The sequence below is a fragment of the Colossoma macropomum genome, unplaced genomic scaffold (assembly GCF_904425465.1).
Source record: "Colossoma macropomum unplaced genomic scaffold, Colossoma_macropomum, whole genome shotgun sequence".
Lineage (NCBI taxonomy): Eukaryota > Metazoa > Chordata > Actinopteri > Characiformes > Serrasalmidae > Colossoma > Colossoma macropomum.
This window is the reverse complement of record NW_023494787.1, coordinates 24,245,855-24,266,253: the sequence shown is the minus strand read 5'-3', so window position 1 is coordinate 24,266,253 and position 20,399 is coordinate 24,245,855. Positions and strand designations below refer to the sequence as shown.

Sequence of the window (20,399 nt, the reverse complement as noted above, 5' to 3'; positions counted from 1 at the left end):
TAAAACGGCATGATTTTAATTGTCAGCCATGTTTGGTGTCTGAAGTCTGCTTCTTTGGTTTTGCACTGCACCTACAATGATAATATAGCTAACAAGCTATTTAATCTTATACCACACCAATTAACAAGCTGTCTGCCTAAATCATCACACACATGCCTCTACAAATGGCGCCTGGCATAGCTGACAGTAGCAGCAGCCATCCTTTAGAAGCAGCCATCCTGAAGCCTGAATTTCATTTATACTTTTTTTTTACAATTTTATAGATAACAGGAAAACAGAAATAAGAAAACTACATAAGCAAGTATATTGGAGATTAACAGAGACATTATCATAGGAGGAGGCAGTTTATTGGTTGAAAATGCCCAACATGGTGGCTGTATTGTGAAAAGTTACGCATTATGCAAACTCGGTTTGGAGGTATGCACATGCATTGTAACCACAACAGCCCCAAAAAACTGTATTATTTGAGTTAAACACTACAAACTAATCATGCTGTTTTTGTCAAATTTTAATAATAATTTCAAATATATGTTCAGTTTCAGGTTTGTAGGTCAGAGAAATAGGAGCCTGGTCTTATATGACTGGAAATACAGTAATTGCCCAGGGGCACATCCAAGATGACCACTGAGTAAACAGACTTTCCAATAAGCATGGTTTGAGGCAATTGTGCGATGGTTTAGGCATGCAGTTTGCACTGTGCTAATACTTTAGCATCATAGCTTCAGTGCTAAACTGTAGAAGCGAACATCTGGCAGTTGACTTACCTTGACTGACTCGCTACATTTGGGGGTAAGAGGTAAAAACCATGCTACAAATTGTGCTAAACTATTCCTTGAAGTGACACCTGAAAACTCAAAAACAACAGAAATGTGTTTGGCGTTTACCTCTAAGCTTATATGAAAAAAGATCACACAGATTTTAAGCTTGTCCTTCAGAGAATTCATTTGTTGCTAGAGGATGAACGTCTCAATTTCTTTAACTTCATTATCTTCTGTTTCCAATAAACACATCATCTCTGCAAACACTTGTGACTGCAGAATGAACTTAAAATCCACTCATTTACATAGTACTAAACCTTTTCACTATTACATTAATCCCTACAACCACAAAGCTGCTAATGCACCCATGGTTCTCATACAAATGCAGTAAAGAAAAAAAAACCTTTAAGGCCTTGATAATACCTTCACCATCCAGCATTACCTTTAACATATTGCAGAGAGTGTTTGCCCTCCAGGTAGCCTAGATTAACTTATTGGAACAGGAGTGTAAACATTCTATTTTGATTAATCTAATGCTGGGGACTAATACGTGTGCAAACTGGCAAATAAATGGAGTGCGAGCTCCTGGAGTCTATCAAGTGGTCCTGCTAAAGCCTTCCTCAGGATGAAGTGCAGTGAATGCAGATTTAGACTCTGGTCTTTGCCCTGCTGTATGAAATATCATTGCAGACGCTTTGAGTTCAGAATAATGAAAGTTTCTCTGAATTTTAATTTCCCAGGGCTGATAAAGCATTCAATACAGGAGATCATTATGTTTCGCTGAAGAATCGTGCAGAATTGAAATGCTCCTCCTGTCTCACACTGTTATCAGAAAGAAGGACTTTTAGATAATCCTTGGGTCTCTTTGTAAGGGCCTCAGCCTGAAATATAAAGATGCGTCTTTTTGTCTTTTAACCCTTTTTAGTGCACAGGTAATATTGTTGTTTTGCTGTACCAATTGACCCAAGTACTATTTAAATGTAATTATTACTGTTTTAAATGTAATAGTTATAATTCTGCTGCATGGCTATGTAGTTATAATTAACTGTAGTACTATATAATGGTCAGAGACCACCTTTCATTTCCTGCTGCTCACAATCCAAGTAATTCCAGACACATTCAGTGATGTTGAAGTCTGGAGTCTTCTCTTCTTTGCAAATTGTCTTCTTTTTTGGCTATTTCCTTTTCTCAGTAATGCCTCTTTGACAGCTACACATCCTTTCAGACCAACAGTGTTGAGTTGTCTTCTCACAGTGGAAGGATGAAGAGAAGCCCCTTTGGATTTTTTCAGATCCTATGTTTTGAAGATGAAAACTGTTTTTCTCATGGTGACAGTTTTGGTGTTCCCCCAGATCCCATTTTCTCTGTATCTTTGAATAATTTTTAAACTCCAGTTTTAGAAACTACTGTGTTCTTTATCACTTATTTTCCTTTTGACTTTCTGCTTCTTCCTGCAGGTGGATCATCATATATCTAATCTTCTCAGAAATACCCCCTGAAACATGGATAACTTGTACTTAATGGCTGTTTTGATTGGAAATTAAATAAATCGATTTTTCTGATCTTTAACTTTTACACAGTACTATACAAAATTAGTTATATAAAGAGTGACATTCAGATTTGATTTACACCCTATATTAACAGGTTTGAATCTGCACTTTTTCATTTTTTCCCCTTTTTTCAATGTCAAACAATGACAAAAGCATCATAACAATGTAAAGGACAGTTCTTTCTACAAAACAAGACTGCATGCATCAACTTTTCATCAAATTCAAATCGGATTGTGTCCTCTTATACATACAAACACAAAATAAGTATTAATTTAGAACTTTTAGAATCTGCACTTTCAACAGATTGTATTCACTTGTTCCAATGAGCTACATAGGAGAAGTAATTAATATTAAAGTGCAACTTTTTTTTTTATTGCTGGCTCTAACTGCGACTTCTAAGGGTTAAGCCTTTTTGAGAGTTTTTGAGAGTTTAAATGTTAAGAAGTTGCTTGAATTTTATTATTGGTTAGTTGACATGCTTGTTGGTTTGCTTTTGCCCAATAGGAGTTCAGTTCACCTTTAACACCTTCCACCTGGAGGATCACCATGACTACCTCCTCATCACAGAGAATGGCAGCTTCGTCCAGCCTCTTGCCCGTCTCACAGGTTCTGAACTGCCTTCACCCATCAACGCTGGGCTCTACGGCAACTTCAAGGCCCAACTGCGCTTCATCTCTGATTTCTCTATCTCCTATGAGGGCTTCAACATCACATTCTCAGGTCAGTCCTTTGCACAGATGTCCCCTGGACAATGTGAATGTGGCTGGGTTGACTATTGAGCACTTTTTACACAACATCGCTCTGTCCTTGCGGACTTGTAAAAACTTTATGGTGTTGTTATTGGTTTGTTACTCTTAATATGCCCCTAGGCACAGGTCGCTTCACTGGGGTTTATCATTCTAATTAATGAAGTGATCTGTCCATTAGTAATCAAAGGTCATTGTTTTTAAAGTTCAAAAGCACAGTAAAGTGAGCTCCTGAGGCATATTGAAGGTGGCTCACAGGCCACTGTGAAATCAACTACACTTATTCACTAATGACAGTTTGTGCATGTGTACTTTTGTTACTCCTGCAGTTGACAAGAAGAACATTTTTATGTTGGTATTAAGTTTAAAAACCTCCTTTTGCAGATTTCTGCAAATGCATCAGACACTTATAATAACATTTATTATGCTTTCACAATAACATAACACCACCCAGAAGTCTTATTTTAACCAATGGTAATCTGTCTGTTTCTCAGAATACAACCTAGAACCATGTGAGGACCCAGGAGTGCCAAGGTTTGGCCGCCGCAATGGCTACAGCTTTGACATTGGGGACACACTCACTTTCTCTTGCAACATGGGCTACCGCCTGGAGGGGGCACCAGAGATCATTTGCCTGGGAGGGGGCCGGCGCATGTGGAGCGCACCTCTGCCAAGGTGTGTGGGTACGTTGTCAGATGCTTTCATTCAACTTTTTCTCTTCTTAATAGTTCCTGTTTGTTACTATACTGTACTCCACATGGACATACTAGTTTATTAGGTTATTATCTTCTTTGTACTACATTCATTGGCGATTTCATCAAATACATCATATAGATGCACTTTGGAGTGCACAAACAGAATCAGACAGGATCAGAATCTCATGCTTATTTTCGCTCCTAACATGCGAATGGCAATCGTTGATTCTTTTTTTGTTTTGTTTTTGTTTTTTTTTAATGTTGGCAAATTGTTGCGATTTCTTGACATAAATAATGTGAGCCAGCTAAGTACATGCACATATATTTATTTTGTTGTCTGTTGCTACTTTTTCTAATTAAAAAAATTAAAGTTAGGAATGAGCATTTTGACCCATTTCTGCTAAACAAATATCTGAAATCCAACAAGAATTCCAGTCAGATACTATTTTGTTTTGTCATTCATGCAAAGCACCTCTCTTCCATAGAACACCTGGTGGTTTTTTTTTTGCCTGTGGTTATATCACCCAATGTAGCACAACCTGTGCTAATCTAAAAATATAGTATGAGATATTCCTGTTCATGAATGTTTATTTTTTTTAATATACATTCATGAAAAAAATCATATTATTTAGTAACTCTGACTTGAAAGTAGCCTTTCTTTGTCACTGCTATCATAACTAATTTCTGCTATCTCACCTATGGTATTTGCAATGATGTATTAGCACTAAGACTTGTATGCGTTCTCTTTGCATTGACAATTGTGTTCAATAGTGTATGTAGTAATTCTAGCCTAAACACTCATATTTGAAAGATACTTCAAAGACATGCAGTTTACATATTCTGTACTTTGTATATAGCAGTTTTTCAGTAAATTATTCAGTAAATACTGCAACTTAAAGCCTAACTTTGAATACCGTTGGAGGAGTCTGTTAGCCATCTCCCGAGCTAGTTGTTAAACAAAACCTTCTTCTTTATTAGGCTATGTTTGGTGTGCTTTTAGTCCTTTTACATTATTAACATGCTGTTTTTGACTTTAGATATATGTGCATTCATTCCAGAAGTGTATTAGAATTTTTCTGATATATTATTATAGGCCACAGGAACCATGTTAGTTGGTCATTCTTTTATATAAAAATAAATGGCTGCTGAACGCTTCGTCTGAAGTGCGTGCACATCAACACGTGTGTTAGGCCTACCCTCTAACCTTTGTGTTTCATATAAGTGCTTTCACTTCCCATCACAATGTGTACTTTGGCTGAAGAGCATTAAACAATATTACATCTTGTCTTTGTAAAACAACAATAAATAAATATACAAAAAAACATTTGGCTTGAAAATTGACCAAAATATCAATTTTTGGCTGTAAAGCCTGAAATCGTAATCTGAATTGGCCACAAAAAATCTTGATGGTATAGTAGGGTCCACCCCCACTCTGTAGGCATACTATAACGGACTGTAGCCCATCTGTTGTTATGCACATCAGCACCTCTTTTTTCCATCCAACAGTTGAAAGGGACCACTGTAGGACTGCCACTGACCAGGTATTGTCTTGGGACTGTTCTCGGCACAACAGTGACACTACAATGGTAGTGGAATGTGTTCCGTTGGGACAAGTGTATCAGTTGGCATGGAATGTTTCTAAACATTATGTACAATATTGCATTGCTACTCATTTAATGATATAAGTGTAGCTGTATTCCTCTAATTACAAATATATGATGGTTAGCTACAGTTACTGCAGGAGGTAGATGTTATCTGGTTTCACGGTCATGTTGTGCAAGGGTTACTGCGGATCTCCACTGGCCCCATGGTGGTCGAATATGGCAGTGTGTGGGTTAATCCAATCTGAGTGTGGATGCCTCCCTGCTGGCATGCTGAGAGGTTGGTTACAGGAGGATGACTGAATCCTATTACAGGAGGATGGCTGAATCCTGCTGTCTCCCTAGATACACTCCTCATAGAGTGGACATATGAAGGTGTTACTTTCTCCTATAGCTCATATTTCAGCGCCACGGCTATAATCTGGCCTTGAGGCTAATTCCAGTCTTCATGGTCACCCTCAAATTTATGCTTGCTTGACACCTGCTGAGGGCTAATGCAATGATTTTCAACTGGCACTGTCCAGCTGCAGTGTTTCAATGTGGCTTGCAAGCCAGCATCAAGTGAAGGAGAGTGCAATTATGAAGCATCCATCAAGCACAGACAGCATCGCCTGAAACCGCATCTCTTGGAAGTTATCCATGCATACCTGGAGACAGTGGCGTAAACAAAGTGGCAATTACAATAATGGAGAACTTTTCCAGGTTCGCAGCATGCTAGGTTCTTTTTTTTCCCGGGCAGAAACAGTCACCAGTCATTTTTCACATTAATTGAAAAAAAAATAAATTATGTACATTCATCATCACTGTTATACTTTTTCAGTTTGTTTGTTTTGTCCTTCTCTGTTCAAGTTCCTTTGCCCTTGCATGTACCGCAGTACTGCTGCATCACAACACTGATCTTCACTTTAGGAGCTTTGAAATTTACGTGAATTTGTCCATTTCTATTTCCAGTATTTTTTTTCCTCCATAACTTGATACAACTTAAAATACGGTCTTGGAATAAAAGAATATAAGTGGGTATATGCATAAACTTATTATACGGAAATAACCCAGTAAAACAGCGAATATACGGTCATATTCGGCCAGCTTCACTACTGCTGCTGACCAAAAATATCTAGCAGGCAGTGGTCCTTTGGTTAGAAACCACCAATGATGGAAGGCTAGAGAATGACAGAACTGATAAACACACTAAAAAGACCATATAAGCTAAAGAGAGAGTAGTTAGTGGAGCTAAATAGGGAACTTGAGAAGAGGGCTAGGGACTACAACATACATCATGCACATATCACAAAACATATATCCATTTTCAACCAATATGTATGGATACGGTAAACAATAATACATGCCATATTTGTGCATTGTTATGTTTTGGAAATTGTATTGTTTTTACTTTGGTGAGGTCTTGTAAAGGTACGATTGTAACATGTTTTGACGATTTACTAAGTGAACATAAGTAAAACCTTCAACGTATTCTACAGAGACCACACTTCTGCACATTTTAATACACAGTTACTGTTTATGTGCTGAACATATTGGAAAAAATAAAACATAAAAATTTGGTCTGTATAAATGTTATGGCACATTTTATATTTTATGTTTTATTTTTTCCAACATATAAAACTCTGTGCACTAAATTTGCAGAAAATACTTCTTTGAGTTTGTTCTCTTTAGAGGATGTGTTAACTTATTTTCACTTAGAAAATGAACAGAACGTCGTTTGTGCATTTAAACTGGAGTGATCAAACTTCTACATCCAGCTGTAATTAAAAGCATTGTGATCATTAAAATGCTACACCAAACACTGCAAAAAAAATTTTGTCAAGTTAAATATCTAATATTTCTCATTTATTCTAAGAATGTTATGGAACTATTAAACTTATATTTATATTTCTAGATATTTTACTTGTTTTAATAATTTTACCTAAGTAATGCTAAAAATAATTTTTTAATCAAGCAAAATCTGCCAAAGGAAGAATGCAATTTCATTAGATTTTTTTTTTGGGGGGGGGGGGTTACCCAATTTTCTCCCCAATTTAGTCGTTTCCAATTCCACCCGCTAGTTAAGACTCCTCCAATCACACAATATTACCAGCACTAGGAGGGTGAAGGCTAACACAGGCTTCCTCCGAGACCTGTGAAACCAGCCACCGCATCTTTTCGAACTGCCACTCACACAACGTCATTGGACAGCTGAACGCGCTCAGAGGAAAGCGCCAACCGCCAGTTCTGTTGCATCAGCTAACAGACGCCTGCGCTGACTAGCATCGTGTTGGGTGATGGGGGAAGGGGGAGGGGGCATCCTACCCACCCAAAGAGAGCGAGGCCAATTGTGCTCTCTTGGACTCCCGGCTACGGATGGCTGTAGCATCACCAGGGATCGAACTCGCAATCTCCTGATGATAGGGCCAACTCTTAGATGGTTGTGCCACTCGGGAGCCATTAGATGAAGTTCTTAAAAAAAGTAGAAAATATATACAAATAGGTTGAATGATCTAATAATGTCGTTAATAATCTCATATTAGCCATATTCGCTAGATTTAAGATTATTTCGCTTGCCAAGTTACCAGCATTTGCAGTGTATACAGTAGATTGGAAGTTGAGAAGGCCGGTGAAGAGAGTCTTAAGAGGCAGATAGAGTATAAATCAGAGCGACATGAGAGTAACAGAGGCATCAACTTTCCCTCTCATCAGTCACATCAATCGATTAACACATTCCAGCTGAAAAAATAAAAGCCCTCCCTTCTTTCAGATGAGGAAAAGTAGGATTGGTAGCTAACCTGATGTGCCAGAAGTAAGAACAAGTGAAAGCATGCAAGAAACAGACACAATATCTCAAACCCCTTCTGGCCTCAGTGCTCATGAAGTAAGTTGTAACAAAGTCAAAGTCTTATTAAGTGCACAAATGCACCTTAAGTTCAACTCTGAGACTTTGAAAGTTCCTCTAGGATGTGTGCTGAAAAAAAAAATAATCACACCGATCAGCTTTAGGGGAGATGCATCCAAACCTGATGGCGAATCCTAGAGAGAGCCAATACTTTTCCTCCTTGCTAACTTTAATCTATTCCTCAAGATTAATCTCTGAGACAGTAAAGTGTGTTGCAGCTCCCAATCTATCTCTTATAGGGCCATTAATCAAAACCAGGTGGCGTTTATGAGGAAAGCCCAGCCCATGCTGTGGGCTGCAGTAAGCGCTACATTACTGACCGCATGGCGTGTTTTATACCTTTTAAGGGACGACCTGAAGTGTTTTCTCCTACACTTACTTATTACAAGTCCTGAAATGAATTCATTGCTTATTTTTGTTTTTTCTTTTCAACTGCTTTCTTCCTGTCTACATAACTCATCAGCTACACCATTAATGTAGCCCATTGGTTTTATCATATGGTAGTAGACCCACATCAGAGCCATATACAAGGCCAATCGATACTGTTTATTGGCAGGCATGAATTTTGAAACTAATTGAAAAAGCACTTTGTTAGAAGGATCAAGATAGATGGTTTGTTTACTAGAAAAGCATGGATTAGATTAAGGATGCCATTTTACAGTGGCCACTGTGCTGTAAGTAATGACATCGTGTTTAGCAGGTCCTCATCTAAGTGTTTGTTTTTGTTTAGCATGATGTATCACCGTACTCATCTAATGGCACCCCAGGCAGAAGTCAGTGAAAAAATAGAAGAGAGCCAGCAAAACCATTACCACACACACTGTCCGGTCAAAGTCATGGTGCAAATGAGAGATAATCAGTGCACAAATTGTTGAAAAAAATTTAAGGGGGTTTGTGGGGGGCACTGTAGTTATCAGCCTTGCCTTTTTCATATTATTTTCTTTTTGATTTACATTTTAGGTTTTCACCAAAAGTGTTAGCTAGCTAGCCAGTTCTCTAGATAGTTTTCTAAATAGTAATGTAAATGTCTTATCAGTGTGATATAGTCTGATTAAATATTAAGAAAGAAGGTTATAAACTCAAATTTACTGTTTGATTACCCTCCACTCCATTACCAATTGAAGTCATCACATCAAAGCACATTTTAAATCCCCTTGCACCTCTTTTTACTACTGCTATACTTATAATTTATAACTGTAACTTATTACACACACACACATCATCTTAACTGCTTATCCTCCTGGGTCACAAGGTGAGCCTATCCCAGCTGTCATTGGGCAGAAGGCAGGATACACCCTGGACAGGTCGCCAGTCCATCGCAGGGCAAACAGATGGACATATACATTCACACCTAGGGGCAATTTAGCGTGTCCAAACAGCCTGACTGCATGTCTTTGGACTGTGGGAGGAAACCCACCCAGACACGGGGAGAACATGCAAACTCCACACAGAAAGGACCCCGGTCACCCAGCCAGGAATTGATCCCAGGCCCTTTTTGATGTGAGGTGACATCGCTACCCACTGCGCCACCGTGTCACCCTGTAACTTATTATTTGAAAGTTCAACAGCTCACACAGTGAAATACACATACAAACACAATCAGAGTCATTCAGAGAGTCAGCCAGAGTAAGAGAGAGAGTCTGGTTGTGTTCTGTGATGAGCTGAGAAAACAAAAAGGCTCTTTTGAGTAAATGTATTTTTGCTAATTAATCTTCACGTCACAAGAGACACAGAAACTAAAGCTTCGTCCCTGTAATGACAGTCTGATTGTTACAACACAGCACTTTTTAAAATTCTGACTAGTGATGTGCTGATGGCTTGGCTCATTTCTCGCATGTGGTGATTTGAGTTTTGTGTTGTCTGTGTACAGCTTACACTCACTGACAACATTTCACTTAAATCAGTACGCCTCCACCCACGGCCTGAGCACATCGCAGTAAAACAAAAAGGGAAAGAAAAATCTGAGCCAGACAGAAATATTGATATTAGAGTCAAGTAGCATGGGCAAAACCATGCTAGACTAGATTGATATGGCCATATACCTCCAAAACTGTGAAAAAAAAAATGTAAATGTGTGTGAACCATATGGGTTGAGACCTATGGACTCGCTGCAGCACGAGGTGTTTCAACATATTTAACATTGTTTTCTCCACTGACTCGGTAATGACACGTTTCATTTTTAACCAAAAAAATCGTACGCAGTGAAATCCGTTGATGATTTCTTATGATTTTAGATGCACGCAGCATGAAAGCTCAGCTTTGTTTCCTTCTGAAACTTGGCAAGTTGCTTAGGACTAATTTACCATGAACATGCTTTTTAGAATAATGTGAAAAATGTCAAAGTGCGGCTGCTCAGAGCTTTGCATATTCATCAGGTTTGACACATCTTGATAAATAGAGCTCAGAGAGGATTTGTAACCCCATCCCATGTCCTATACTATGTTATGACAATGCCATATGATTCTGGAAGAGTTTTATCAATTATTAATGTGAAACCATCCGTTAGGATCTTTGTACTGGATAACATAGTCAAAAGGCTTAATTGCTGTTGTAAAAACACTGGAAAATATTGCTGACCATATTTCCAGCTTGCAAAAGTTTTGTCACAGTCTCATTTTTCACCTTGCATTTCTTATTCACACTAAAACAGATCATTAGCATAGATATTAAATCTGTATTCTGCAGCCAACATGGACTGCAAGTTATAGGATTTGGGATTTTTTTTAATAATGATGAGTAGATTGTCACCACTGCAAATTCCCACGACAGTGATTTAGTACATGCAGATGATTAACTGTACAACTGCTTCAAAGTTGCGGAATGTGCAGTGCTTTGTACAAATCATAACTTTGTAATGCAATATGTCCATGTTTTTACCTGTTTTACGCATACCCTCACTGTAATATAACTGTAAACAAACAAAAAACAACCTGATAAGCTTATACTAAATATGTAGTGAAATCTGTAGGATAGCTTCTACAGGAGATGAAAGACAGTGTTGAACAAGCAGAGCAGGCAGAGTGATATATTTGCGCTGACATCTTATATAGGAGATTTAAAAGTATTAAAAAAAAGCATGCTTCAAAGTTTCAAGGACTTTGACTGCAGACCATTATGTAAAACTTTAGGTAACACTTCATAGTAACAGGCCCCTATAAATAGCAACTGAATCATTATCTAATAGTGGGTTCATAATAGTTATTATTATTTTAATAGTTATTATGAACACACTATTAGTTAGAGACTAAAAAAGCACTCAAGTTTTCAAGTGAATTTGTGTCCCATTTTCTAAAGTAAAGATTATTTAATGGCTTTTTGGTAGCCAAAAACATGCAAGCTGGGAATATTTTGAGGAAGTTTCAAACATTTTATCAAACAAATAGATAAATTGAACTCTAAAATGGTTCTTTAATTTTTTTTATTCATTTATTCTTTTTATAACAATCAAAATTTCTTAAATTTAATTTGGGATGTACATTGATTAGAAAACCTGTGCTTTCTAGCCGATCAGTGATAATTTATAATATGAAGCATACCTTGTAGTATTAGTGACTTATTAAGCTCTTATTAGAGTTGATTAATTCATGCTTAGTAATTAGCATAACAACATCTTAACAAAATGTTTATTGTGCATCATCACAACTAATGCATTATTATTAATTTTCACATAGCATACTTCTAATTACGCACTAATACAGGTCATAATGAATCCAGCTAAATGCTTTGTTAATAAACCATTGAGAAGTATCTAATTTGGGTTTCATTGAACAAATAATAAGGCTTTGATAAACCCACAGTATGTGTTCCAAAAAATAAATGCTGGTAATACAATATATCTCTATTAAAACTTTATAAAGACACTAGTTAATACTTTATAAATCAAGATAATGAATATTAATGTTTAAAAACCACTAAATGATGATTAACGAAGTGTTAAGGAAAAGTTTATACATCACAAAGTAGCAACACAGTAAATACCTATTTAATCATTTTAAAATGAGACAGACATTTAATTTATAATTATTATGAAATGTTTTTATTCATAAATGTTTAATAAAAGTTATGCATTTTCAAATAAATTTATTAATGAATGTAATAACATTATTATTATATAATTATTAACAGTCATTAACAAACAGTTAGATAATGAATGAGATGCTGATTATTAGGGCCTGTTATCAAAAAGAGTTACCAAACTTTCAAAAGCCAAGAAAAAGCAGAAGTAAAGCTTCATCCTACCTGAACAGAATGTAAATGATGGCGAGTGGGCTGCTGATGGTAAGACAGCTGTAAAATACTGACAAATGGCTGGAAGCACTTTTAAAAGAGGAAAAATCACCTTGATTCCACTCACAGCAGATGTAATGATGTTGTTGTACCTGACGTCCTTTAATTTGTCACATGCACCAAACGCTAACGCTGTTAAATAATACTGGGACTGTGCATTTATAACATACACCACTGGATCAAACAATAATAGGTTTATCTTCACTGTAATAACTATTGTCCATTCTGTCAAGGCATTTGTTATGGTGGAATATATACTGCATTAATACTTAAACACTAGTTTGGATAATTGTGATTGCAGTGGGGCAGCCAGCAAGAATGCACAAAGTGACTCATACAATAAATCTCTTTCTGCTCGCTGTTAAAGATTTCGGACCCCACCAGTTCCCTTATTACTCTGTATCGGGTAGATGTGGGTGAGTCTGTGTCTTTCTGTAAAGAAAATAATAATGAGCATTAAGCTACACTGAGAAAGAATACAATTGCTTACAGTTCCAACTGAATCAAATGAGAAACAGAAAAATGACAAAAAAAATATTTTCTGCACTCTCAGTGAATGCAGCAGTCTAATCTATGTGGACTACTTACAGAAACACAACAGTAAGACACACTACTTACAAATCACTGAGTGCACACGTATATGAATGCATGGTGGTGCAACAGAGGACTACAGTTTTGTTTAACACTTTAAATGGCCTTTTATCACACCTTAATAATCTAAGAAACCTGGCAGTTTGCACTGTAGATCATGTAGTTATAAATAATAAACCTTAAGTTGCTGGTTGTGAGTTACCAGCAACATCATTTCCATGCAGTTTAACAGCTACAGGAAGTAATTTTAAAAAATGCACATATCACATTTAGTTACTCCACTAGCCAAATTAACAGCTCATGTGTTTTGATACACATATCGTTTTTCTGTGAAATCATTTGCAAGGTGTAATTTACATATAAGCATTATCATCTTCCTATATTTGTCATTGTAGCTCTTTTTTATACTATTATACTATATTTGTATATCACTTATATCTATCCTGGGTTCTTTGCTTTATTTTGAAATTTGTGTGGTTGTGAAGCCTTTGAAAATGAATGTTTGTGCCATTCCAGTTATAGCCTACTTGATATCTCACTCATCCTGTCCTTAAAGCATAAAAAGTTAATTGCGGGGTACATCTGTTTCTCCTCTTCTGTAATATTTTTTATCCTTTGGTCCCCAGATAATCTGAGCTCTGTGTAATATTAGAGGAGAAAATAATTCTAGCTACAGTTACGTTAAGATCATGCTAACAAAGAAGAATAAACACTGGCATGTCACTGGTAGGTGGCTGGTTAACCCAGCTGATTACAGAAATGCCAGCTTTGACAAACTCTCATTTGTTGGTTGTGAAAACTACCAACCTTACATAAAGTCAGTTAAGAGTATCTCCTTTTCAGTTGTTCAAAAGACCATCGTCTCTTTCATTTTTTCATCCATCGAGATGATACCATTTATTCTAACCTTTGAAATGGTGTCATTTGATGTGATCACGTTATGCATTGATTTATTGTTTCATGAAACTTGCTCAGTGAAGTCGAGACGCTTGATTGTTTAGCTGTTGAGCTTCAAAGGAGTTGTAAGATGCTTTACATTATTCAAGTGCAGTTTAGTTTCATGTAGGTTTCAAGCAACTAAAGATGCATGAAAGTTTTACAATCTTAAGCCAGCCATGTAATGGCTGAGATTTTAAGGGGTTAAATAATGCATACACGCTTAAAATACAGTCCATTAACTAGTTATCTGACACAACAAGAGCCAACTAAACAACTAACTAACTGTAAACTAAGACTGAAAGTGAGCTGAAAAATATGAAAAATCAACTAAATAATATGGAAGGATACTACAACTTTCCTAAATTTCACAACACATTCTACAACCTATTTTTAATACTATTATTTTACTCAACCATGGCATGACTATATTTTGTTTAACTATTAGAAGTGACAGCAAAACGATGATATAATTTGAGATTAATTATTTCTCACGTGTGGCTCACTGAAAGGAAAAATTCAGTTGAAAATCTACATTCTAAACTTTTAATCAATACTATAGTTTATGTTTGTAAGTAGAAAAGGAGACATTTTATTATGATTTGAATTTGTTGAAAGTTATCTTCGTGCATATGGTCTTTTTGCAGTAAGAAAAAACATCTTTTGTTTTTGCCATGTTTCTGTCATTCTGACAGTAAAACAAATGGAAAAACTGAATTTGTAAATGTAGAATGTAAATCAAATTTAAATGTAATTCATTGCATAACTCACTATATAATGAAATATCTAAGGACATAATATAAATTTGATTGGTATAGCACAACAGAAGTAACTGTATTTACTTATCTGCCAACAGCACTACATCACTATTATAGTGTCAGAGACATATTACACATCTTTTGTTTCTACTTCATTGTGTTCAAGAAAGCAAACTTTACCTTCTGTGAGTGGATCCTCAAATACTCAAGGATTTGACTTAATTCTCTACCACCAAAACACTTCTATTTCTGCTGTTTTTATGAGTGTTTTGGGAACAAGAGGTTTTAACACAGACACAAATCTTTAAGTCAGCCTTGCTGGCTGCACTTAAGGGCTAGAAAATGACCAGTTGGATCACAGTGTTACAAAAACAATGTGAAAGAATGACACAAAAGCGCAAAATAAAAAGCTCAAGGATTTGATGGTATTGGTTTATATCGCTGCCTGAATAGAAAATGTTTTTGTTTGTTTGTTTGTTTGTTTTGTTTAAAGCTCTTAGCATAGCTGCCTATAGTTAATCTGGTACATGCAGTTGTATGCAAAAGTTCTGGCAACTCTGATCAAATTACATTCTTATTTTCTAAGTGAAAATAAGTGAACACATCCTCTACAGAGAACACGCTTCTGTATATTTTAATGCACTATTACTGTTAATTTGCTGAATTTAACATATTGGGTATTTTTCCAATGTGTTAAATTCAGCAAATGAGTAGAAACCGTGCTTTGAAATTTGCAGGAAATTGCCATATTTGAGTATGTTCTCTGTAGAGGATGTGTCCTTATTTTCACTCAGAAAATCAACAAAACATTTCATTTGATCGAGAGTATGGAAACCTATGAATGCAACTGTATTTCCCCCTCAGCCGTAAAACCTGTGTGAACCGCAGTTTTATGTTTACAAGTTTTTCTTCAGTTTTTGGCACCAACAATTCTATGGACATAGAAACAAAGTGCCGTTAGGAACAAAAACTTCAGAGAGCAGAGGCTGGAGACCTCAGAATCCTTTGTCTGTGTTTGGTCTGAGGAATTTGTTTGAGCTGATCATTTAGATTGTCACATCACTGCATCATAGATTATTTGCATAAAGTTGAAAAAAAAAATTCAACCAACTTCCCACAGTGTTGATTACCACTTGTCACTATATTGCAGTTACACATCATGAACTCCCATATGAAATGAGCATAAATGTCCATGCTGCCCACAGTAAAAATGTATCGTAGAATTTGAGCTTTCTGTGCATTACTATGTTTTCTGTCACTGTGTAAAAGATGCACAAGGCTTCTTTCTTTTTTTAAAAGTGAGCTTGCATACACACTCACAGTGCAGTTTGGGTCAGTATGAGCTTTTCATTGATTTAGTTAATCAATTAATTAATTTCTTGGCTTTTTTAGATAATGTTACATATCAAAATGAACGCCACAGCACAGATTAACAGAGAAGAGAAGCTGAAATGGCAGGAGTAGCTGGGTTTTTTTTTGTGTGTGTGTGTCAGCTAATAGATATGATTTTTTACATTATGTGGAGTTTTTTAAGCTTTAAAAGTCACTCTCACATATTTTATTAACAAAAATGGCTCTTCCAAGTACCACCCACAGAAAGGTTATTTAGGTAATTTTGGGAGTGGTTCTTCTTTAGCATCCCTCTAAAGAAGCTGTTTTCATTTGTGCTTCTGTTCCACCATGTACTGCTCGCCATGGCAGATTGCTCAGCCAGCAGAAAGCAATGCACAGCTGCACATGCTCTGTTTCCTTCATGTAACAGCCCTCCTCGCTTCTTACTCCAGCGAGATAAGCGCCCAGCGCTGGTCTAATCAGTGTAATTGGGTTACACTGCAGTTAGTGTGAACTTTGGGCCTATCACGTTTATGGAAAACGTCAATATTGCTCCCTTTAATATTCCATCAGCTGACAGCAAGTTTTTGGAGTGATGGCTTTAGCACGGTATCAGACTCCCCCAGAGGGGTTAGAGTGGCAGAGGCCTGTCTCGCGCTGGCATTAAGCAGTTTGCTTTTAATTTCAGGGTAAAGGGATGGCAAAAGGATTTCCATTGATTAACATCGGGCAGAAATGTCTGCGCTATCTTAATCCTGCTTTAATGCTCAATGAAGATCAACACGACAGGCTAGAGAGGAGAATAAAACAAACGGATGACAAGGAGGTGAGGGTTCAGCGTAGCTGTCAAATCAGGCTCTCTGTACGTGTTGCTCACGTAGACGCTGAATAGGTCCTTTCTGCTATCTGTCAAAATGAAACAGGGAGGCAAAGGAGGAGAGAGGGGGGAAAATGCCTTGTTAAAGCTGGTGTAATGGTGCAGTACGTGAACAGGTGAAGAAAAGGTCTCTCACAATGTGGATCAGGACTGGGCGTCTCAGTGAACACAGCCTATCCTACAGCATGCAGTGAGTACTTACCGGCTCAGCCGGGACATGTACAGCATAGCCTAGGCATCAGACCCACCATTACATCAGAGTATAAATATGTGTTATATCTCTTGACATTTGTGCTGCATTTACAGGTTGCCATTGAAAGTAACGTTGTTCCAGACATCATAGCAGGACAGTACCATCGCTGGCATGCAGCCATGGCAACGTTGCTGTGGTAAAAGTGTCACTGGCAAAAGTGGATGATTATTAGGGGAGAGCATTAGCAGTGTGGCTTGTTTATTTATGGTGGAAAACGGTAGGAGGACTTCCTGGATTCTTTTAATATTCTGTTGTGTAATAATGGGTGCATCTGGAACTCAACAGTGAGCTATCGGAGTCCATGGATTTAAAAAAAATCAACATCCAAGATTGACGGCAAAAGTTGGGAACCTAAACTCTCAATGGAGCGTTCCACCAACCATTGCAGTATGCCTCGGTCACTGCTGGCAGTGGCATGAATTTTCTGTTCCTGCTCTATTGAAAATAATAGAATATCTGGTTTGCTGTTAACCACCTACCACCAGCATGTAAATGCAGCATTAGACGTCTAAAATTATTTTCAACTTGTTATTCGTTCAGTTTATGTTACATAGTTATTGATATGTAATTACATAATTGACGTCATAGTAACATAATAATTTATGTTTAAATTTGATTTACATTCTGTATCAACAAGTCTGCACTCTTAATTCTTTTTGTTTCTTTCAGTGACAAACATGGCAAAACCATGGCAAAATGTCTAATAAAGTGGCCCTGTGATAGGTTCTGTCAAGAAATTTCAGTTTAATTCCTCTTCAAATTATATGGCCTATAGACCATCAGCAGAAATACTGTAGATTACATTAGTCCTGTTTTGAACTTAAAGATAAAGGAATTGCGCCAAGTCAAACTCCATTTTTGCTATCAGCCTTGTCTCTTGGTGGTCAGAAATCAGAGGTGCTGATGTCTATTACCAGGTTCTGTTATTCCATTGACGTAAGGTTGATACTAACAGGACTACTATTACTGACGGAGCTAAAGCTTTCATAGAAGGTATGAGGTCTTATGGAAGGTTATGAACATTCTTTCAGATTCATACTGAATTTAAATTACAGATCTTGTCAGTAATCACTCAAATCGCAGCACCTCCTCAGGTAAAACTAATGCAGCTCAAATAGGCCAATTCAGCAAATAATTCAACAAATTGTAAATAGATATTTGTGGAACACTTTAAAAGTAGCATTCCTCTTTGCAGTGAAAGACTTTCATCCACCTTCTGCTTTCTGTTTCTTTTCCCAGAGGTGGCATATGAGGTCTGTTCTCAGCATTTTGAGTCTTAGAACCCTGATAGAAAGACTAATGTGCAGTAGTTCTGTGTGTGGGGGTGTTTGGGTGGGTGTGTATGAGTGTGTGATTGGTCACTGTGTGCATATGAGTGTTCGTGTGATTATAGAAACCCTCTTTGCACCTGCTCCCCAACACATGGACGCACATAAACACACACAAACACATCGTTTTTCCTCAGTGCTGTGAGAACAGGCGCGATGTGTTTGGAATTTAAATCATGCTTTAGAATTCAGCTTGCCTGATTATCTGTCTGGGTAATTTTAGCTTTTGACCCAAAAGAACTGCATTGCAGATTCATCAGATTTCGTTCGCCTTCAGTTTGGTTTCTCGTGGATCAGAAGGTCATATTCCATCATAAAGCAATTTCTTTAACGTTTCGCCTGTGTTACTGTTGCATTCCAAATTGATTTGTTTTTCCCAAAACACCCCGTTTCAAATGGGCTTGTTTCACATGTTTACAAGAGCCCTAGTAAATCCTGAATTCGCTTGATGAAACGTCTAGTCACAAAGATGCTTTCCATCCTATTTTAGTGTTGAGGAATTGGCTTGAGGAATTACGGTAGTTTAGTGTAGAGCAGTCTTGACATAAAGAGTGTTTTAACAAAAATAGGAGAAATGCTGCTTCAGTAATCTTTAGTCATCTCCAGTTCAGCAGCAACATCCTATCCCTGCCTGACAGTAACAGCTTAACTGAGTGCTACTCTGAAATACCTTGCTCATTGGATATGCTGTTAGTGTTACTTGTACTACTGCTGCTACTGTTAGAACTACTATTGCTACTGTTACTAGTACTGCTCCTATTTTTAAGACTACTGGAACTAATGCGATTATTATTATTGCTACTACTGTTATTGTAACTGCTATTACTACTACTGTTACAAACACTGTTACAATGACTGTGACTAATAATACTGTTGCTACCACACTTACAAAAATTACTACTACTGTTACATGTACTGCTACCACTTTTACTTCAACTAGTACTACCACTGTTACTACTACTTCTTCTTCTGCTGTTACTGATGCTATCACATTTACTACTACTTTATTATTAATACTTCTACTAACATTGCTACTATTACAACTACTACCACTGTTACTGTTACCACTTTTGCTACTGCTATGACTAATACTATTGCTATTACAATTCCTGCTATTACCACTACTATTTTTACAACAATTATTATCACTACTTTTACTTTGACTAATACTACCATTACACCTATTATTACTACTACAGTAACTACTGTCTTATTTGCTATCTTATTTACTACAACCACTACAAATACTATTAACAATACTACTATTACTGCTCCTGTTGTTATTACTACTACTATTTTTACTACAACTATTACTACCATGATTACTACTCCTACTACTATTTTTGCTACTGCTGCTATCATGCTAACATGATAGAAGGCGGCCTTTTTGGATATAACATCTTCCACTATTCTGGGAAGGCTTTCCGCAACATTTTGAAGTGTGTCTGTGGGAATTTGAAAACTGTTGTCACAAAGCTGGAAACATATAATTGTCCAAGATGTCTTTGCATGCTGTAGTGTTAATATTACCCTTCACTTGAACTATGTGGGGGAAAGCCCAAACCAAGAAAAACATCCCCAGATGATTACCCCTCCTCCACCAAACTTTACTGTTGGCACTGTTTATTCTGATAGGTAGTTTTCTCCAGGCATCTGCCAAATCCAGGTTCGTTCATCAGATTACTGGATAGTGAAGCGTGATTGATCACTCTAGATAACGTTTCCACTGCTCCAGAGTCAAGTAGTGCCGTGTTCATTTGGCAGTAGTGCCTAATCTGACTTTAAAGCCAGTAAGTGGTGCAA

At 37.0% G+C, this 20,399-nt stretch overlaps 1 protein-coding gene across 1 annotated transcript in view; it reads left to right on the top strand.

Annotated features, from left to right (window-relative positions):
- The window catches only part of csmd3b (CUB and Sushi multiple domains 3b), a 554,192-nt gene that overhangs the window by 360,492 nt on the left and 173,301 nt on the right, over positions 1 to 20,399 (top strand). Inside the window, exons 20-21 of the mRNA XM_036566609.1 lie at positions 2,813 to 3,028; positions 3,549 to 3,737. Of these exons, the coding sequence (XP_036422502.1) occupies positions 2,813 to 3,028; positions 3,549 to 3,737 (405 nt within the window). The remainder of the gene's footprint in view (positions 1 to 2,812; positions 3,029 to 3,548; positions 3,738 to 20,399) is intronic.